Raw genomic sequence first — 23,306 nt, forward strand, 5'->3', positions numbered from 1 at the left:
GCGGAAGGTCCGGGGTTCGATCCCCGGCCGCGTCATACCAAAAGACGATTAAAGATGGTACTTGTTCTCACCCTATCTGGCGCTCGGCATTAAGGGGCTAAAACAAGGACTGGTCGGCTCGGAGTCAGTATACTGTGTCTGAGTGGGGTATTCATGCTAAACTGCGGCATGGCTTCTCAGTGGGCTAGCACTATAAATCGGCATCAGTCCGGACTAGTACCAGCAGCCACACACACACATAAGTGCAATAATCTTGGACGCGACGTTGAACCCAATTTCACCTCACCTCATCTCACATACATACATACATCAAAGGTCAAGTAGGGACTACTTTATAAACAAATATGGCGTCGACCTTATCATTCGGCGATCGAGTCAGAAATAACCATCGGGAATCTGGAGAAACTACTGGGATAATGGCTATCACTGACATGGATTCCTGGGCGATTAACATTTGATCGGGGAGGGGAATGATTTGATCCCAGGATAAATGGATTCAAGACTGTGTAATTTCTTGGATCAGGTCACTCTAGAGGGATTCTATCCTAATGCTGTGAAATTTGAGAGGAGTGATTAAATCCTGTCACACCGACAGTTGGATTCTAACTCTTCACGAAGCACTTTGTCAAATATCCGAACTAGTCGAATACCTGTAACACAGTGGAATGAACAGATGTCTAAATTGTTACTGTAAATGTATTCATGATCTCTGATGATTGCTCATGTTGGGCTTCTGATGCTGAAAACATCCCTGGATCTGTTTCGGCAGACTCTGACATTCTTATCTGTTCAATTGGATCGATCGTCAAGAGAGTGTCTTGTGCTAGGATGGCATCCTTCACATCATTATTCGTTACGATTTCTGACAGAAACCCACAGCAACTTGCTGCCAGGAGAAGACACGCTGAAACACATCACAGGAAATTATCTGAACGATTGATCGATCCACCCATGTATTGCAAGTTTCATTCACACAATGGTAATACATTGATGACATTTAGCAGTTCTGATAGTTATGGTTTTTTAATGAGAAATGCACCCTTGAAGAGGCATGTAGTTATCCGTGAAAGAAATATTAGTAAACTGACTATGATAAGACCTTCGTCTCTTAACTGTCTAGAAATTCTGAGCAACTCCTCTTAACTCTCTAGAAATTCAGAACTCCCTTTTCTTTACTGCCCAGAATTCAGAACTCCCTTTTCTTTACTGCCCAGAATGCATAGCTTCCTTTTCCTTACTGTCTGGAATTCACATCTTCCTGTATAAACTGTCTAAAAAGTCAAAACTCCATTTTCTTAACTGTCCATAAATTCAGAGCTCCCTGTCTTAGATTAGACCAACAGCCCCTTCTCCTTAGTGCAAAAGCGGTGATATAACTGGACTCACTCTTAAGTGTACATGTTCTTCCAGCAATCCACTGAGCCTCGAGAACGGCGTACCCATTGAAGCCTGGCATCATATTAAATGAAGTCCTGATATCTTCACGACATAATGGTAGCAGTGAGTCAGTGAGTTTGATACAACGTCGCTTTTACCCCCACGATTGCAATAATACAGTCAGTCTAGCAATATAGATTGTAATGATGACCATAACAATGGTGACTTAATCACTTCCACTCACCTGTGAACACAAACAAAGCGTAGTAAGAATTTGTCCGATACCGAATGTATGCTGAAAGAAGAGGAAGACATTCCTACTGTTATCAAGATTATCTGTACATGAATAGGAGTATGTGGCCTGAATATTATTATAAAGTAAGCGATCAATTATACCCTGGTTTCTCCATTTTTTTCCAATAAGACATGTTGCTGACTTGCGCTAAGTCCACGAGCATCAAATATCTGTTTTCGCATGCCTTTAAAACTATGTCGTATGCTGCTGAAATTATATACTCACAAGCAAAAGAAACGCAAGTGGTTTTAAGCAAATAGGTAACAAACACGGAACCATAAATTAATACGAGTTGTAGCATGTAGTGAAGCCTGATGGTGTTATCAATATTTTTGGTTGCATTTTGGAAGCCCCGAGTAAAAACGCAACATAAAAAACGAATCGCCAAAACGCACCATTTCAATGAATATGTGGGTATCATGCACCCATTTCTCGCGAAACCGAAAATGCACGAACCGTCACGAACTGTAGTGGGTATAAAACTGTGGCCGATTCTTGGACCTACCGCTCCTTGGTCAACAATGCCACGCCTAACTCAAATTCAGAGAAACCAGGCTATCGGACGTTTGAAAGCTGGAGAGTCTGTCCAAGATGTTGCCCGTCATTTCAACGTTACCATAACCACAATTTATAGTCTCCTGCATCGATACAATGCTACACAGACCACAGATGACCTTCCTCGGAGCGGTCGTCCTAGGGTCACCACACCTCGACAAGATCGGCAGATTACCCGTCAACACCAGCGACATCCGTTCCTTACTGCAAGTGAAAGTGCTCGACAGACCATAGGAACACATAATCGACACATTAGCCGGGATACTGTGATCCGACGTCTCCGTTCCAACAACCTCAGATGTCGCCGACCAGCACGTTGTCCTGTTCTCTAACCACGGCATCGACAAGCACGACTTCAGTGGGCACAGGGTCATCACAATTGGCGTCATCGTGAGTGGAGGCGTGTCATCTTCTCTGAAATAAGTCGTTTTGAAGAAAGTCGCTTTTGTGTCTCCCATGCAGACGGAAGAGAGAATTTGGCGGCGCCGAGGTGATCGTTTCGCTGACAGAAACGTTGTGGAAAGGGATCCATTGGGTGGACCTGGCGTCATGATATGGGCAGGGATTGGACTTAATGCGAGATTTGGACCCATGTGCTTTCTGAATGTTGGTCAAGGTCGGGGACACGGCGTCACTGCTCAGCAGTATATCGACCAAGTGATCAGACCTCACGTTGTTCCATCTTTTGCACAACATCAACAACAAACTTTCCAGCAGGACAACGCTCGTCCCCATGATGACAGAGCTACCATGGTCTATCTGCAACAACCCAACATCCATGTCCTACCGTAGCCAGCCCTCAGCCCTGATCTGAACCCCATCGAACACTTGTGGGATGAGGTTCAAAGGCGTCTGCACAATGTGCGCCCAGTCCCTACAACTGCCGATGAACTACGCACAGCTGCTCTGGATGTGTGCAGGAGGATCCCTAGGGCCTTCACAAATCGTCTGATCCACTCATTGTACAGATGTGTGGCAGTGATCAATGCTAATGGTGGTCACACCAGGTATTGACTGACATTTTGGGTATTGACCCGAAACTGTGTAAGCCCTTAACATTTGAAAAAAACATTTATGTCATCTGCCTTTTAATCCATTAAACTGTCTTCAGTCAAATTTTTGTCAATCTTGCCCTATTAGTATTTCTTGTCTTTACTGTTGAAAATAAATAACATGTATACTGCATACTCGATTTGCGTTTCTTTTGCGTGTGAGTATATATATATAAGCGGGAAAATGTGACTGTGCTTCATATAAAATGTCTATTATAAAAAAATAATTACATAACATGTGATCATTCGTCTGATCAATGTTTGATAATGAAAACAAAACCTACACCTGGTGAAGGGAGACAGAGCGACAGTCCTGAAGGAGGAGTGGTTTAACAGCTCAATAAACAATGTGAGTTGCGGGTGTGACCACCGTTTGCATTAATACAGACGAGGCAGCGGTGGCGAATTAAAAACACCACATGATTCAAAATGTCAAAGATTGGTCCAACTAAGCTAGCGATGCCGGCTGGTTCTGGTCATGTTGAAGGCGTCACTCTATCTAATCCCAGACATGTTCTGTGACACTGCCGGCCATGACAGTACAGCAATGACATGCTGCCTCAAAACATCTGTTCCAATACGTGCAACGTATGCAAACCTGTTGCAACGTGAAGTTACGTTCCTGTATTTGCACAAAGATAGAACATGATCTCTAACAATGTCGTCCCATTCAAATGCCATTAACAAGGAAGTGTTGTGCTGTCCCATGAGTAGTGATGCCAACCCAAACCATTACACGTCCATCCACAATCTGACAGAACAGAACTTTATCCACTCAAGGCTACATAGCATAGCGCAATAAGGTAGTTATCAGAGATCAATATACAGGTATATGGGGGCAGATTACATATTACTTAAACATTGATTATTTGACCGCAAAAACTAGAAGGTGTATTTTCACTTTAAAATAAATTTATCATATTGAACACAGAAGGCTTCTTTATATAATATAATGGCAATGATTACTTTGTTATATCTAAAAGGTATTCGCAAACAAATATATAGTCATACTCATCCCAAAATATCATTAGTTTGGCATAAGAAACGTTTTCTCTCGAACAGAGGTATATGGTGTCACCGACCAAGATCAGCTGGTAGTCGGTGGTTTGAAAGTCTGAATTGTACGAAAATCAAGTATTATGTCATGGGTTGACTTTGTAAATAAAATTCATTTTCAATAGAATGTACCCTTAGATGAGGAGTCTATGTCAGATCTCCCGTTTTGAATATATTGGTCTTCAAGACAATATTGTATTTTCAATTTTAAGAATTATTTTTTTCTATTGCATGAGAAGAGCAAATGTAGATATTACATGTCTGGAAGAGAATATTTTTAATACAATTGAACCACTTATTTTCTGGTTTATCATTAATATTTTTCACAAAATAACTTTGTAGAACTACATTGTTGGTTTTCCATTAAAAAGTTTTGCCTAGTAGGTGATAATTTTAGAGAAAACATCAATATATAAGCGTTTTCTTCCACTTTCACCATGGGATATATACTTGGGTGTGCTTTTCTTTACTGGAAGTGGGGCGGTCGGGTAGCCTAGTGGTTAAAGCGTTCGCACGTCACTCCGAAGACCCGGGTTCGATTCTCGACATGGGTACAACGTGTGAAGTCCATGTGGTGTCCCCCGCCGTGATATTGCTGGAAAATTGCTAAAAGCTGCGTAAAACTATCACTATTACTATAATGTTGAGTAACGCAAGCGTCGATAAAACGTTCCCCTGGACACCTGTAGACCTTTGCACGACCATCACAGCTGTCCAGAAGTGAACAGTATACTGTCCAAGTTTTGTCTTCTGAACCTCATATGCTGTCTACAGCAAGCTAGGCGTTCCTGACGGTGACGTGATCGCTGGACGTCAGGTCGGATGTTGTGCTCAACCCATTGTGTACGGTTCTACCACTAATTGAGCTCAACCCAGGAATTGTCCGAGCTGCTTATGTGGCAGTTTGGTATCGATTCCGTACCAACCGAATATGGTTGTCTAGTTGAATATGGTTGTTTAGTTGAATATGGTTGTTTAGTTGAATATGGTTGTCTAGTTGAATATGGTTGTCTAGTTGAATATGGTTGTCTAGTTGAATATGGTTGTCTAGTTGCTGTAGATAAAGTCCCAAAGAGATGATAATGTGTTTCGATAAACATTAAATTGTCTGGCAACTTCGCTTTGCTCCATTCCTGTTTGCGGCTTACCCATGGCGCTTAGGCGTTGATTTTCAGCAAACCGTGGTATTGCGTTAGCGATATTTACGGTGAAGCAAAGGTGATTTTATGAGCACCCGATAGCTAAATAATAATTGCATCCTGTTCACATTAAAACACGTATGTGAGTATCATGTTCCCAACAAACACGCAATTGAACGTCGCACATGAACATCCACGTGCAAGTTGTGAATCACGAAGTCAAGGAGATGTCATGTGATGTGACTAGCTGTCAGTATTGACTGATGACTACCTTCAATGGGTGCCTAGCTGTCAGTATTGACTGATGACTACCTTCAATGAGTGACTAGCTGTCAGTTTTGACTGATGGCTACCTTCAATGGGTGACTAGCTGTCAGTATTGACTGATGACTACCTTCAATCGGTGACTAGCTGTCAGTATTGACTGATGACTACCTTCAATGGGTGACTAGCTGTCTGTATTGACTGATGACTACCTTTAATGGGTGACTAGCTGTCAGTATTGACTGATGGCTACCTTCAATGGGTGACTAGCTGTCAGTTTTGACTGATAGCTACCTTCAATGGGTGACTAGCTGTCAGTATTGACTGATGGCTACCTTCAATGGGTGACTAGCTGTCAGTATTGACTGATAGCCACCTTCAGTGGGTGACTAGCCGTCAGTATTGACTGATGGCTACCTTCAATGGGTGACTAGCTGTCAGTATTGACTGATGGCTACCTTCAATGGGTGACTAGCTGTCAGTATTGACTGATTGCTACCTTCAATGGGTGCCTAGCTGTCAGTATTGACTGATGGCTACCTTCAATGGGTGAATAGATATCAGTTTTGACTGATGGCTACATTCAATGGGTGACTAGCTGTCAGTATTGACTGATGGCTACCTTCAATGGGTGACTAGCTGTCAGTATTGACTGATAGCTACCTACAATGGGTGACTAGCTGTCAGTTTTGACTGATGGCTACCTTCAATGAGTGACTAGCTGTCAGTTTTGACTGATAGCTACCTTCAATTGGTGACTAGCTGTCAGTATTGACTGATAGCTACCTTCAATAGGTGACTAGCTGTAAGTATTGACTGATGGCTACCTTCAATGGGTGACTAGCTGTCAGTATTGACTGATGACTACCTTCAATCGGTGACTAGCTGTCAGTATTGACTGATGACTACCTTCAATGGGTGACTAGCTGTCTGTATTGACTGATGACTACCTTTAATGGGTGACTAGCTGTCAGTATTGACTGATGGCTACCTTCAATGGGTGACTAGCTGTCAGTTTTGACTGATAGCTACCTTCAATGGGTGACTAGCTGTCAGTATTGACTGATGGCTACCTTCAATGGGTGACTAGCTGTCAGTATTGACTGATAGCCACCTTCAGTGGGTGACTAGCCGTCAGTATTGACTGATGGCTACCTTCAATGGGTGACTAGCTGTCAGTATTGACTGATGGCTACCTTCAATGGGTGACTAGCTGTCAGTATTGACTGATGGCTACCTTCAATGGGTGAATAGATATCAGTTTTGACTGATGGCTACATTCAATGGGTGACTAGCTGTCAGTATTGACTGATGGCTACCTTCAATGGGTGACTAGCTGTCAGTATTGACTGATAGCTACCTACAATGGGTGACTAGCTGTCAGTTTTGACTGATGGCTACCTTCAATGAGTGACTAGCTGTCAGTTTTGACTGATAGCTACCTTCAATTGGTGACTAGCTGTCAGTATTGACTGATAGCTACCTTCAATAGGTGACTAGCTGTAAGTATTGACTGATGGCTACCTTCAATGGGTGACTAGCTGTCAGTATTGACTGATGGCTACCTTCAATGAGTGACTAGCTGTCAGTATTGACTGATGACTACCTTCAATGAGTGACTAGATATCAGTATTGACTGATGACTACCTTCAATGGGTGACTAGCTGTCAGTATTAACTGATGGCTACCATTAATGAGTGACTAGCTGTCAGTATTGACCGATGGCTGCCTTCAATGGGTGACAAGCTGTCAGTTTTGACTGATGGCTACCTTTAATGGGTGACTAGCTGTCAGTATTGACTGATGGCTACCATTAATGGGTGACTAGCTGTCAGTATTGACTGATGGCTACCTTCAATGGGTGACTAGATATCAGTTTGACTGATGGCTACCTTCAATGGGTGACTAGCTGTCACTATTGACTGATGGCTACCATTAATGAGTGATTTGCTGTCAGTATTGACTGATGACTACCATTAATGAGTGACTAGTTATCAATATTGACTTATGGCTACCTTCAATGGGTGACTAGCTGTCAGTATTGACTGATGGCTACCATTAATGGTTGACTAGATATCAGTATTGACAATCACCCCTTGGAATGTAGGATTGGCTGGCCGTGGGACAAAAGAGATCAACATGCCGGTGCACCACAGGAACGCTCATGCAAATCTTCAAGTGCACTCAGTGTTGACATGACTGTTACATTGCCTACGTCAGTGAGGGGTTAATATTCCACACATTTTTCACCGTTGCCTGTAACACTCTTCGGAAAATGATTCAACAGGAAAATGGGATCTTTTAGCTTTCCCTTTCCCTTTCTTTCCACCCTTTGTGTTTTTTCCTTGCCTCCGTATGTTGTTAACCTGTACGTTTCAAGCAGTGACATAATCATCAGTGATGAGTTTCTACGCTAACAATCTTCCTGACAGACTTTCGAACCATGGCCACATGGACATCTTCAGAAACAGTTCCACCACGTTTCTCCAAAAACTGACGAGCTGCTGTATTCTGTAGTAACGGATGATGACTGGTCATAAGGAGTGAGTCACGGGAATATCGGTGATGACGTCTGGGTTAAGAGGAAATATACCCGATCGTCGGAAAGCTGATAAGTTGTGTGGCATATTATATACTGAACCGCAAAAGAAACGTCACCCCAAGTAACCTTGCATAAAAGGTTGTCATTTAAATATCTGGGTAATTTTTGTCAAAGTTTCTAAAATTTGACATTACCTTGTCCGGAAAAATGAAATTTGATGATGAATAAAAAGCAGATGACAATAAAACCGATCGCCCAAACGCACCATGGCAACGGCAACGGTGAGTTCCGTGCAAATTGAAATGCACATACGTTCCCCCATTTCTTGCCCTCTAAAAAGCCACCCAGATCGGACAAGATTCATTCGTTATTGGATTGCTACCACATGCCAAGATTGACAAGAAATCAGCGACACCAAGCCCTTGGACGATTGCAAGCTGGACAAACCGCCCGGCAAGTAGCCAATACATTTCAAATCCACGTAAGGACCATATACAGGCTCCAGCAACGGTACCAGACGACCAACACTACAGATGACCGACCACGTAGTGGAAGACCAAGGGTCACCACCTGACGTCAGGATTGTCAGATGTTGCGACAGCATCTTCAAGATCACCTTGTTACTGCTGCGGAAACTGCTCGACAGACCATGGGGACACACCCGCGATACATAAGTGCGGTCACCGTGCATCGACGATTGACGAGCAGACACCTCCAATGTCACAGGCCACACCGAGGACCCATTCTGACACCACGTCATCGCCGGAACCGTTTTCAGTGGGCAACACAGCACCAGCATTGGCGCCTTCATCAGTGGAGAAGAGTCCTCTTCTCAATCGAGAGCCGTTACTGTATCTCAACAGCAGATGGCAGAGAGTGAGTTTGGCGACGCCGTGGGTAACGTTATTCGGATGCTTGTGTTGTTGAGAGAGACTCGGGGGCTGGTCCGAGCATCACGGTGTGGGGTGGAATAGGTCTTGCAAAGAGGGTCGGCCTTGTGGTCTTCCAGAACATCGGTCCATGAAGGCTAATGGTGTCACAGCAGCTCGGTACATTGATCAAGTCTTGAGACCACACGCCATACCTCATTTGGCACGTCGCCGCAACCACGAGTTTCAGCATGATAACGCCCGTGGCTACCTTCAATGGGTGACTAGCTGTCAGTATTGACTGATGGCTACCTTCAATGGGTGACTAGCTGTCAGTATTGACTGATGGCTACCTTCAATGGGTGCCTAGCTGTCAGTATTGACTGATGGCTACCTACAATGGGTGACTAGCTGTCAGTTTTGACTGATGGCTACCTTCAATGAGTGACTAGCTGTCAGTTTTGACTGATGGCTACCTTCAATTGGTGACTAGCTGTCAGTATTGACTGATAGCTACCTTCAATGGGTGACTAGCTGTCAGTATTGACTGATGGCTACCTTCAATGGGTGACTAGCTGTCAGTATTGACTGATGGCTACCTTCAATGAGTGACTAGCTGTCAGTATTGACTGATGGCTACCATTAATGGGTGACTAGCTGTCAGTATTGACTGATGGCTACCTTCAATGGGTGACTAGAATCAGTTTGACTGATGGCTACCTTCAATGGGTGACTAGCTGTCACTATTGACTGATGGCTACCATTAATGAGTGATTTGCTGTCAGTATTGACTGATGACTACCATTAATGAGTGACTAGTTATCAATATTGACTGATGGCTACCTTCAATGGGTGACTAGCTGTCTGTATTGACTGATGGCTACCATTAATAAGTGACTAGTTATCAATATTGACAGATGGCTACCTTCAATGGGTGACTAGCTGTCAGTATTGACTGATGTCTACAATTAATGGTTGACTAGATATCAGTATTGATAATCACCCCTTGGAATGTAGGATTGGCTGGCCGTGGGACAAAAGAGATCAACATGCCGGTGCACCACAGGAACGCTCATGCAAATCTTCAAGTGCACTCAGTGTTGACATGACTGTTACATTGCCTACGTCAGTGAGGGGTTAATATTCCACACATTTTTCACCGTTGCCTGTAACACTCTTCGGAAAATGATTCAACAGGAAAATGGGATCTTTTAGCTTTCCCTTTCCCTTTTTTACCACCCTTTGTGTTTTTTCCTTGCCTCCGTATGTTGTTAACCTGTACGTTTCAAGCAGTGACATAATCATCAGTGATGAGTTTCTACGCTAACAATCTTCCTGACAGACTTTCGAACCATGGCCACATGGACATCTTCAGAAACAGTTCAACCACGTTTCTCCAAAAACTGACGAGCTGCTGTATTCTGTAGTAACGGATGATGACTGGTCATAAGGAGTGAGTCACGGGAATATCGGTGATGACGTCTGGGTTAAGAGGAAATATACCCGATCGTCGGAAAGCTGATAAGTTGTGTGGCATATTATATACTGAACCGCAAAAGAAACGTCACCCCAAGTAACCTTGCATAAAAGGTTGTCATTTAAATATCTGGGTAATTTTTGTCAAAGTTTCTAAAATTTGACATTACCTTGTCCGGAAAAATGAAATTTGATGATAAATAAAAAGCACATGACAATAAAACCGATCGCCCAAACGCACCATGGCAACGGCAACGGTGAGTCCCGTGCAAATTGAAATGCACATACGTTCCCCCACTTCTTGCCCTCTAAAAAGCCACCCAGATCGGATAAGATTCATTCGTTATTGGATTGCTACCACATGCCAAGATTGACAAGAAATCAGCGACACCAAGCCCTTGGACGATTGCAAGCTGGACAAACCGCCCGGCAAGTAGCCAATACATTTCAAATCCACGTAAGGACCATATACAGGCTCCAGCAACGGTACCAGACGACAAACACTACAGATGACCGACCACGTAGTGGAAGACCAAGGGTCACCACCTGACGTCAGGATTGTCAGATGTTGCGACAGCATCTTCAAGATCGCCTTGTTACTGCTGCGGAAACTGCTCGACAGACCATGGGGACACACCCGCGATACATAAGTGCGGTCACCGTGCATCGACGATTGACGAGCAGATACCTCTAATGTCACAGGCCACACCGAGGACCCATTCTGACACCACGTCATCGCCGGAACCGTTTTCAGTGGGCAACACAGCACCAGCATTGGCGCCTTCAGCAGTGGAGAAGAGTCCTCTTCTCAATCGAGAGCCGTTACTGTATCTCAACAGCAGATGGCAGAGAGTGAGTTTGGCGACGCCGTGGGGAACTTCGGATGCTTGTGTAGAGAGACTCGGGGGCTGGTCCGAGCATCACGGTGTGGGGTGGAATAGATCTTGCAAAGAGGGTCGGCCTTGTGGTCTTCCAGAACATCGGTCCAGGGAAAGCTAATGGTGTCACAGCAGCTCGGTACATTGATCAAGTCTTGAGACCACACGCCATACCTCATTTGGCACGTCGCCGCAACCACGAGTTTCAGCATGATAACGCCCGTGCCTTCACTGCGAGAGCAACAAGAGACCTCTTCCAGCAGAATGGCATCAGAACCATGCAGTGGCACAGTCCCGATTTAAATCCCATTGAGCACCTGTGGGACGAGATTCAAAGACGGCTGAATGACGTCTGACCAAGGCCGACAACTGCAGCTGAACTGCGTCAGGCGTTCCTCAGTGCCGGCTCAAGTGCCTATGGCCTTCATCAACCGCCTCATCCATTCCACGTATCGACGTTAGTCATCAATGCACATGGGGGACACACGAGATACTGACTTGTGATGCATTTTCTCAGAGACTAGTGTTGTGTTTCACTTCAAAAAAATTGGACACTTAAATTTCAACCTTGATAATCAGTTTTGCCAAGTTACATCTTTTTTATATGTCTCAAAGTATGTTTACAGTGTTTGGACAAATAAGGTTTCTCATTTATCTTTCCATGGTGACGTTTCTTTTGTGGTTTAGTACAGTTGAGTTGACGATCTTGCGAGATAATATCTTTTGATGGACTTTCCTCCAAACTCACTGAGGTATCTGTGAAACGTAGCAGTTTCAATCTTTTTCCAAGGATCCATTATATATATTACATCCGATGTCCAAGGTTGGAGAAGGTAGCTTGTGTCAGGTAGTAAGCATACAAAACAATGTTGTTTTTCTTAACCCATTGAATAAGTCCATGAGATATTTGGATTTATGACTATCATTCAAGACAAAAAGTACAACATTGGCACATATTTCATGAACACCTAAGTTAAATGATTTGTCATGACATTGTATTGGCAGAAGATATCAGAGTTTGGCCAGCCAGTCTCAGACACGGTGCCAACAGCTCCCAGTGAATTTCCTTCCATCAACTCACCCCGCACACATGCACCAGAAAAAAAATGGGATGGAAGAAAAGAATTCCCTGAAGCACTGAGAGTCATGGTAACTGTTTGGAGTTACCGGTAGTAACGGCCTGGGTCTTGTAAACGGAAGATGATATGAGCATCGGTGGTGTGTTAGCCGTTGGAAGCCCCTTTTCATGAATGTTGTGGATGACTTGTACCTGGTCATTGTTTTGGTAAATTCGGAAAAAAAATATTAGCTGCTTCCTGAATAGCAGATCTGGCATGTGACGGACCCAACGCAGCTGCTAGGGGTTGACATATCCTTGTGGGTATCCAAAGATGGGCACCATAGTCGGTCGTTAAGTTAATGGCTTCCTGTCCAGTGTCACCGTATCTGATGTCGCTCATGATCTTGATGTGGTCAGCAAGGGCCGACTCTTTTTGTGGTCTGAACAGTGTTGTTTCCAGAACCTGAACGACGTGTCAGTGTCAACATGACCCCTATCATGGTATTTGAGTGTTGTGATGTGAACGCCTCAACGTTTGGTTGCACGATGTACCGGTACATTTTCATTGATAACTAAATCAAATGCCAATGCAAATGTCTTGACTGTATGACACACATGGTAGGCGCCTCTATCTGCAAATGCAACCATATATGCCCATTAATCTTACGATCATATTTAAGTCCGCAGGTAATGGTGCCGCTGCAACAAACGCAGCCGCCTCGTGGTAAAACGTGCAACACGTGCAGCTAGGCGTTACCAGTTGTCAGAATTGGACTATGTACCAGACAAGCAAAGTTGGTGATGTCTCGATAAGATTTAATTTACTGTCATTTGTGACAAGACAATTTTGATAATGAGAAAAAAGACTGGTCTAAACTACATTGTTTTCTTTGTTGTCAAATTGTGCTTACCTTCCGGATTTCCATGTTTGATACAAAGTTGCTTACATCTCTTGTGACCTCCGACCTTGCACGTGTTCTCAAAGTATATCGCGATAAAATCGGACGTCGAAAATAGGTTACGTCAGGGTTGAAGAATAGTTACATTCTGAATAACTTTTACGAAGGATTCAAGCAAATTATAAAAAAGACACAGAAACAAGAGCGGTCCTTAATGTAGCAGTAGAGATACATTTTAAGCAAAATTCTAAGACAAAGTTACCTTTAAAGAGACACGTGTACATTATATTGCTGCGGAACTTTAAAGTATAGCTGCAGGCCAATCTAACTTTCATGAGACATTTAACCGCACCAAAAACTAATGGCAAATATTATTTACACTTTGCTGCTCCTGAATACAGCCAAATTCCATACAGAATACACTATGTCAGACATTCGAAACACAATTTATCTTTCCATCAGTAAAACCCAAACCTGGAAGAATATATCATTTTCTTAAACACAGGATGTAAGACATGTATTTTCTTCCTCAGTAGATCATCATTATGATGACACGTTTGACTGCAGACATACACATGGTATATCTGTTACATTATCTCCAAGTTCAGGACTGAAGCTTTAATGTGAAACCTTTTACAGGCAAACATTTAAATACTTTCCAATATCTTCACACTCCCACACTCCAAATTAGATAAGATTTTGTTAATTTTAGTGTAGGATATTTTGAAGTTTAACTTATGAGGGAAGTGGTTAGCTTGTAGGAAGACAAAATTACACCAAAATACATTTAGCGTATATAGCAGCATTTCTTTAGATTGTATGCCGAAACCATGATAATGATCTAGTAAATATAATACCAAGTGGTAAACTTTTTTGACCAAACTCTCTGATTCAACCATACCGAGATATAAACAAAATAGAATGTATTTAAGTTGGTGACCTTAATACTGCTATTGATTTTTTTATTTGAAAGTCCACAGCACAATTTTTAAACACAAGTTTGGTTTTGTTATGTGTCGTATCACAATTTCTTAAGGTTGTTGGGGACAAAAGCTCCATGGCGTTCGGGGTATTGCCACAGTGGAAACCACTTCAATAGGTTTCTGTAAGACGCCATTGATCTAAAATTCCTAACTGTTTCAATTTGTTTCAAAAGTGCACCCACATTCTATCTCCTGTGTCATTAATATATTCAGGAAAAATTTCGGCGTAATCATTAAAGTCCATTAACACCTCCTTACGTCGCCGGATCTGACGTATGTCCACGTGCATGGGTCACTGGCCTTGCACCACGTTGTGAAATGCCTCTGTCTACAAAACCTGTCCGACAAGGTCAATCAACGGTTAGTCGTTGCGTCGGCTACAGCCGCTGCCTCAAAAACGACTTCGTTTACAATTAAGAATCGCCGTCCGACTTCCTGCCGGTGTGTAAGTGACCTATTGAAGTGGTTTCCGCTGTAACAATACTTATGAGTGTTATATTACCTGCAATCGGGGGGCCAATCAGGTTCCCAATACCAGTATTTAGAAACATGAATCCGAATCCATACGCTAGATGTTGCAGACCAACTTTCTGGAGAGTAGTAGGACCCAAGACGACATAGATACAGGTGAGGTATGTACCGATACAAAAGGAATATATGTATCTCCCCGCCTCTGAACCGGCTAGTAATGGCAGGAGTAATGTTAGAATGCCGGAAATTCCACAATTACTTGACAACAGAAGCATTGTGCCGATGTTGGGGTCGTTTGTCATAACACCGGCCAAAACACGCGATAAAAGACCTCCACATCCAATAATAGACGCTGCCATGGCTGATTCCTGGTGTGTGGATCCTCTAAGGTTGAAGTAATCAGGGATGAACGTACTTATCACAAGGAATGACGTATTGAATAAACACACTCCAGTCATGAACAATAAAAATGGGCCATTTGTCCATATTGGCTTCATCTGTGCAATGGCATCAGTCATCCTCTCCGCACAGGGAACAGATACCTGTAAAGGTGTTTCTTCCGCACTTCTATTATGCCTCCCTTTTTCAAAGGAAGAAGGTCGTAGAAGAAGACCACATATACAAGTATGAAATGAGACGGCTCCCATCATTAACTGTGCTCCATGTATACCATACCAGTCAATAAAGGCCTGGACTAGACGAGGATGAATCAACATTCCGACCCCAACTCCGGCTGTCGTCAACCCAGAGGCTATGCTGCTATCCTCTCGAAACCAGTAGCCAATGTTTACATTTGTAGTAGCAAAGGAGGTCCCACGGCCGATGCCTGCATACACAGTAAGAAATATTAGTGAATACTCATGTTGACCCTAAAGAGGTGTATTTTCTAAAGAACCATTATCTTATTAGCATTAGCCTACTAACTTGCATAGTTTTCACACTGAATTTTCATGTTCAAAATACAGTTCTTTCTGACAGTAGGCTTAGTTCGGGCATTCTATTCAAGGTTCCGATGTAGGCATATTACTTTTACATGAATAGCTAATTACTCCCAACAAACGCTGTTTCACTTTTTGTTCTATTGTATGCCGATGACACTGTCTTATTAGCCATACCTAGCTTAAATCTCCATCGAGCAATAGCAACTTTTGAAGATTATTCTAAAACTTGAGGGAATGTTATCTTATAAAAGACAACATCTAGGCCATGTAGACATCGTATCGGAAATCGCCTAGCGTTCCGAGACACGATAGCTGGAATCATACTGTAAGGTTAACCAACCAATCAGATTCGAGTATACTCTAATTTTAGTGTGACTGACAATTCCAACAGGAAGTCAAACTCTCGGCAACATTTTCGTAGAATCAATAAACATCTGGAAACTGGCATCGAGTTACCACTTGTAAGTTAGATGACTCAGTAATGATTATGGTGTGTTGTTAGTGTTGTTTATTGTTTTAATTTTGGAACGTTTATTCCACTATTCACACATGCAACGTCCCGTGGAACGTAATCAACACAGCCGGGGGAAAAGCCGTTTGACTGTTGTGTTCGTCAGTTTTGAGGTGTTGGGGTTAGGTGTTGATTATATCGCATCCATATGCTATATTCAGTGTAAACTTAGGTGTTGGTGATTGTAATATAGGAAAATGTATCATAATAATGTCCATGCGTGTGCGTAGTGTCCAAAATACAAAAAAGTCTCTGTTTGATCTGGGTTACTGGGGTTGATATAGGGTATGAAAGGAAAACTGCCAATTTCTTACCACCCAGACTGATATGGTTCGTCCATTTGAAATGCACTGGCAAACCATAGCGACCCGGCAAGGGTGTCACATGGGTCTGGTTATCACAACCCTATGTTGGCTCTATAACCCATGCAAAATGCCTCCTATCATTGATAGGTAAATGCAAACGTTGATTAACATTAAAGGGTTAAGACAGCGGTGCCCATTTTCCGATATTTACACAGTGTAAACATGTATTTAATTAGTCAGTCGAGGCATTTGATCGTTGTGAAACATAACCTTTGATTCGTTCATATTTCGATCACGAGAACATCGTTCTTGTTTCCGCTTGTTTTTATCTTGCATTCAGACGGTTCGTCGGGCTTTCCCCCTTCATATATTCAAACAAAACCTTGAATCGTGTTTCAACATCAAATGGTTTGTGGCACGCCTAAAGGACGCAACTCTGCATCCCAAATGCACTACAGTGTCTCCTGGCCTACAACATATCAACTCACCTATAAGAAGACCATAGGCGATGAAGAGAATTCGCACATCGGATGACAAGCTTCCAAGAATAAAGCCTACAAATGTGAATATCCCCGCGATGACGATTGCAACTCGACAACTGGTCAACGTAATTAGAAGGCTACTCACTGGTCCTGAAAATATAGGGTACACCTTGTAATGCTACCAGGATCGTCCTAAACTTCATTTTATATGCCCAGATTAAATTTAAGATAAGCTTTGAAATATAGACGCAGTTTGAGTCATTAGCAAGTGTGCATGAAATGAATAGATCTCTACTTACATACGGGATATCAATATCAAGGCTGATATTAAATGCATAGAAGTATGATCGAGTGTTATATAAAAAAAAAGTAACTTTTTATAGGGTACTGCGACGACTCTTTCCCTTTTGCGCTTATATTAACTCGCCCACTTACATTAAGTTTACATAGAACATATATAAGTAAGGATTGCGAGGATCGATGCTCATGATATCAATCACTAGATTGTCTGATTATTTAGAGGTATTAGAGACCGCTGGAATATTGCTGAGTACGGCCTTAGACAACAAACAAACACACAAATCTGATTGGTGTTAAATGGTTTCGTACCACCAACAGCGTGCATCGTGTTGGAAAAAGCCATCAGCCAGGACAGCGTGGTGACGTCATAAAGGCCGGTGTCCTTGAAGGCCACGAGAAACACGCCGTTAGAATACATCGTGGAGGAGCAAAACAACAGTGTGGAGAAGGAAGCCGCGACGATCATATGACGCCAAGTATCCGGGCGTGTGTTTTCGTCCATTTTCGTCAAGACGGGACCAATGTCTACAAAAGTAATCTTCTTTCATTACTTTCTTTTCTATGCATGTACCATACTCAAACTCTCTATTTCCGTTGTATTTCAGGAAGCAATCATTATATGCGACATCTATTGATATTTTGCACATAACATTTTAGCAGATCTTCAAACTAGTAAGAATACCGTTGTCTCACATCTTATGATATTATACGACCCCTATCGGAAAACATTTGGATAAACATTTTGCTCATGTATATTATTGTAACAAACTGTCTTCCCACTGAACCACCGGGGCAGGTGATGAAAGGGTGTTCAATCTTACATGGCACTGAGTTCAGTTGTCTCCACGCTGCACGAGATCTGTCTCTCGCCCCGTGTCATCAGATTCGTTTTATATAGCGACTACTGTATCGTTTCAATATGAGGTCTCCCGATGTTTGTTCTATTCTTTCTGGTATTTCTTGCATTCAGACGGTTCGTCGGGCTTTCCCCCTTCATATATTCAAACAAAACCTTGAGTCGTGTTTCAACATCAAATGGTTTGTGGCATGCCTAAAGGACGCAACTCTGCATCCCAAATGCACTACAGTGTCTCCTGGCCTACAACATATCAACTCACCTATAAGAAGACCATAGGCGATGAAGAGAATTCGCACATCGGATGACAAGCTTCCAAGAATAAATCCTTCAAATGTGAATATCCCCGCGATGACGATTGCAACTCGACAACTGGTCTACGTGATTGGAAGACTATTCACTGGTCACTGAAAATATAGGGTACACATAGTAATGCTACCAAGATCGTCCTAAATTTAATTTTATATGCCCAGATTATATTTAAGATAAGCTTTGAAATATAGACGCAGTTTGAGTCATAAGTAAGTGTGTATGAAATGAGAGAGTGAGTTGGGTTTAACGCCGCTTTTAACATTATTCCAGTTATATCACGGCTTGACAGCTTAATGTGGGAGATAAGCCCGAAGTGATGCAGGTCTCAGACGTTTACCAGTTCGGTGAAACCCACGAGCACGGGTATGGTGCTGACAAACCTAGAACACAATCGGGGCGAACCGGGATGTGTATGAAAAGAATAGAACTCTACTTAGGCGACATTTTTTTTATTTCTTGGTTTACGGATGCGCCGCTCTTTCAAAGTCCAAATGTTAAAAAAAAATAAAAATGCAAATTACCCTTTTTTTTATTACCGCCGATATTTTCGACAAAAAGTTCAAACAAAAAAAAGATTACATTTTCTCGTCGTGCGTAAAGCAAAGGGAAGTCACTCTGATATTTCTTGCTGGGATCCTTTTATAATACCATCATAGCTTGTCAACGCAAAGCGCAGTGGTGACCAGTTTAACTATTTCAACACTGTTGGCCGTTCGAAGCCACAAGTCACACCGCACGGTAGACCGTCCAAGTCACGTCAAAATAGTTTATAATTATATTAACCTACTTGTCACATCATTCATTTATTAAATCTATCACATTTCACAATGTCTGAAATACGTATTCGATTTGACTTTATCATTTTTTTATCTATAGATTAAAAATGTATTCACTAGACACGATTTCCCGCAATGTTATTGAAAATATTCTCGGACACACTTCGAGAACGGGTCCTCATCGAACATGTCAAACAGCAAAATAAAGACGTTTCACGTGCTGAAACGTCTTTATTTACAAAGAAATAAAATCTTCAAAAATATATCCATAAAAGTTGCCAAACTGACATCTTAGTTATTATTTCCAACTTTCCGTGCGATCGCATGTAATCGTCAGTCAAATGACATCTCGCCTTTCGTCGCCTCGATTTCTCGGCTCGGACACGATGTCTTAATGCCAAAATATATGCATAAGAAATCTTTGTCATAGCTCGTAACCTAGCTCTATACATCCACAAAGTTCCATATTTTTAAATAGATCGCGATTCCATGCTTAACCGTTCAGAATAACATGATTTAACCCAAACCTTTCGCCAAAGTCAGAAAATTACCGTTGCTGTTATTTGATTGGCTGCGTTAGGTCACGTGCTTAAATTTGACCGATCACGAACCTTGTAGCAGATTTTGTCGGTGAAACAATATAAGTTTTTTTAATGTATACTGACATGGCAGCCTTAGACGTTTGTGTTATTCATACGAAGCTTTGAAAACGGAGGTATTTCATCATGTTAGTGAGCGGACAGCCACTATCATCGGGAAATGGGTGATGACAGATATTATTTGTAATTCTTTTTAAAATAATGTTCTAACAGCGTAAACAAATGAAAATAAAAAAGAAATGGGTATGTGGATTTTATGAATTCTTATATTTGGCGAAAAAATCTTAAAATTTGCGCTTCATTGGTCCTTAATCTGGACGTTATGAATGTTTTAGCTTACATTATTTTTATTTCAAACGAACTTTATTTAGTTGTTAATGAATTATTTAAATAATGTAATCCACATAACTTTCATATTTATAAACAATAGGATTAATTAGACCTTTCAAATAGTGTATGGTCAAACATGTAGTAGCAAAGATGTTAATTTCAGCAGATAATTTCCTTGATAAATGTTGGTGTGCCAGGGATATAATAAAATGTTCTTGAAAAATTGAGTTATTTGACTTTTGTTACACCAGGATATTTTTTTTCATACCTACCTAACTTTTTAGGACAAAATTCAAGTAAAAAAAAATGTGAAAGGCTTTTTTTTTTGCTTTTTTAAATTGGCCTGCCTCACTTTTGAAAGGAGTTTGAAATCCGTAAACCAAGAAATAAAAAAAGTGTCGCCTTACATACGGGATATCAATATCAAGGCTGATATAAAATGCATAGAAGTATGGGCTGATCTGGGGGTCTCGGTTTTATATGAGGTGTGGCATGAAAGTTGCCATATAATTATCATATGCCAAAACATTAAATTGTTAAATGTATCTATTTGCAGGTGAATGCAATTACATTCCCACCTTGTTTGGAACACATTGTCACAAGAAAGCCAGGCCTTCAGAAGACGCACTAAAGGAAGTAACTCCAATTTCTTACCACCTGGGCTGGTTGCTGTGAACTACGACCTTTCATTCGTCGATAGTTCGATCACGAGAACACCGTTTTTGTTTCCGTTTGAAATATATGGAGAATGCAGCTGGACATGGCGCTGATGTTGAACTATCATTTGGTAGTCAAGGAAGAACGTGGCATGACGCTATACAGTCAGCCTATTTTCAATCTACCTTCAAAATTCAAATATCGAGTCACAGCAAGCCATAATAAGTGCTGTCGGAGTTTAGCGTTTTGGTATGTTGCTGAGATGGTCCCCGGTAGTGTTCAGCTTTCGGGCTCATGTGCATAATCTTTACTCTAAATACTTACACAGAGCATATTTGGCGTCAACTTATCTTTACGATACACTACAAGGCTAAGTCATTGACCTGGCACATTTGCAAATAGACAAGACCAATCATGTACAATTATGTGTCCCACAGAGTTCCGACTACAACCATCATCATGCAGACCCTGTACCCATACAGACACGGCTTCAGAGGCACCTACAAGATGGACACCGTGTACAATATATCTGTTTAAATATATTTTTATTTCAACTGAAAATTGAGATCGGTAAAAAAGACAGCGTTTATTTGAATACCTATCCCTATATAGAAATCGGATAACAAAGATAGTCAAGGTGTAAACATAATATTTGCACAAAAAATACCTTGGTGGTCAGTTATCAAGCATGATCAGCAGCATTTGTTTGTTTGTTGTTTAACTCTGCAATCAGTAATATTTTAGCTATATGACAGCTGTCTGTAAATAATTGAGTCTGGACCAGACAATCCAGTGATTGACATCATGAGCATCATGGGCATCGATCCACACAATTGGGATATGATGACACAGTTCAAACAAATCAGCGAGCCTGACCACCCGATCCCGTTTGTCGCCTCTTACCACAAGCATTGATGTACATACATTGCATTGTATTATTCATACATTATGCAGCGACGCCTTTCTCTGGATACTGGGTGAGCATGGTTCATCTTATGGTCATGTGCTCTAGTCAGTAGTTCAGGTAAAACAATTCTCAAAAAGTAGAAATCTAATTTCACTTTCAGTGAGTTCCAAAATGTAGTGTCTTTTATGACACGTTCAATATGGATACCCTTTCTGGACCAGTCAACAAAGTCACAATAATTCATATCACAGACATGTAACTGGCCTTGCACCTGATGATAATAATTGTGGCTAGTTTGAAGCGAGTTTATACAAACAGGATCATATTTTACATGAGGTTTTAGATAGAACTGATTATCACAAATTTCACAAGGATGCTGGTCTCTGTATTTAAAGAGACACTTAACCTCCACAAGACCCTTACCACAACAGTCACATGTCACATATGAGTCAGGTGTAGCACCTAAGTGGGGGAAATCTGGGTTGATGACAAAACCGGATTTCTGTAAGACAAGGTTGGTATGACCAGATATCATAATAGTTTTATATTGATCAAGAGCGTCATTTTCGTGTTCCAAACCCCACTCACAGGGAGCATACACACTAGCTTGGTCATGTTTATTACTGTCAGAGTCAGTAGTTTGGTCATATTGCATTATCTTTTTCAATAACGAAACCTGACTGGGTTTACACTGACAATGATAAATACTCACAAAATTAGAGGCAGTTAAACGTCCTATTCTGTACTCAAACCAGGTAGCTGATCCACTCTGACAGATGGTTTCTTTCTCCAACACTGTAGCTTCCTGCTGTGTTATTTTTAACTCATCAGAAAAAACATTCTCACATTTACATTTCAACTCTGCCTCAGTCAAATGTTTATATTTCTCATCAAATAAAAGTGATAGTGGAGAAGGAAGTTGGGCATGTTCTTCTTCGGACCAGTCGGTAATAACAGGGTTAGTAATAGTAAATATGGCTGCGGAGGGTACACTTTTTCTCAACTTTACTAAAAGACTAGAACTATCTGCAAATTTAACTGGTTGTCTCTGGGCCAGAGGTGGTGCCAAGTGCACCTTCTTGACTTTGGAGAAATTTATGTCTGCCACCATAGCTGGTTCAACCTGAAAAAAATATTCACATACAGTTGCTGAAAGGAATTTCACATTTAAGTTAAAAAATCACATTACACAGTTTTAAAATACTGACATGTTTTCAAACTTGTCTGTCTTGAGGAAAAATACAAATCAGCCTGATATTCAACCACCAACACACACTTGCAAATATTCTAAATTATGTTTTATAAGGCTTAAAATAAAAGAAAGAATTGGCTCTCAGGCAATGGTTTTTGAAAATATAGTGTGGGTGGGCGGTGTCTTTTTTGTTGTTGTTGTACAAACTAGTATATGACCAAT

The 23,306-nt window shown here is 41.6% G+C and overlaps 1 protein-coding gene across 8 annotated transcripts in view; it reads right to left on the reverse strand.

The window, feature by feature from the left end:
- Window positions 1–208: 208 nt before the first annotated feature.
- LOC124124379 (monocarboxylate transporter 12-like) overlaps window positions 209–23,306 on the reverse strand; it is a 46,791-nt gene continuing 23,693 nt past the window's right edge. For 3 of the 8 annotated variants that reach the window (XM_046487523.2, XM_046487524.2, XM_046487525.2), the window contains exons 2-7: window positions 18,574–18,718; window positions 17,765–17,980; window positions 17,162–17,305; window positions 14,948–15,742; window positions 1,622–1,672; window positions 209–904 (exon numbers count right to left, since the gene is read on the reverse strand). In XM_046487523.2, coding sequence (XP_046343479.1) covers window positions 678–904; window positions 1,622–1,672; window positions 14,948–15,742; window positions 17,162–17,305; window positions 17,765–17,957 — 1,410 coding nt within the window. In that variant the 5' untranslated portion in view covers window positions 17,958–17,980; window positions 18,574–18,718 and the 3' untranslated portion in view covers window positions 209–677. Of the gene's footprint in view, window positions 905–1,621; window positions 1,673–14,947; window positions 15,743–17,161; window positions 17,306–17,764; window positions 17,981–18,573; window positions 18,719–21,652; window positions 23,016–23,306 lie in introns of those variants that run through there. The other 5 variants (XM_046487522.2, XM_048382509.1, XM_048382508.1 and 2 more) reach the window with 5 other exon arrangements.

The sequence above is a fragment of the Haliotis rufescens genome, unplaced genomic scaffold (genome assembly GCF_023055435.1).
Source record: "Haliotis rufescens isolate VD_foot unplaced genomic scaffold, xgHalRufe1.0.p SCAF_4, whole genome shotgun sequence".
NCBI lineage: Eukaryota > Metazoa > Mollusca > Gastropoda > Lepetellida > Haliotidae > Haliotis > Haliotis rufescens.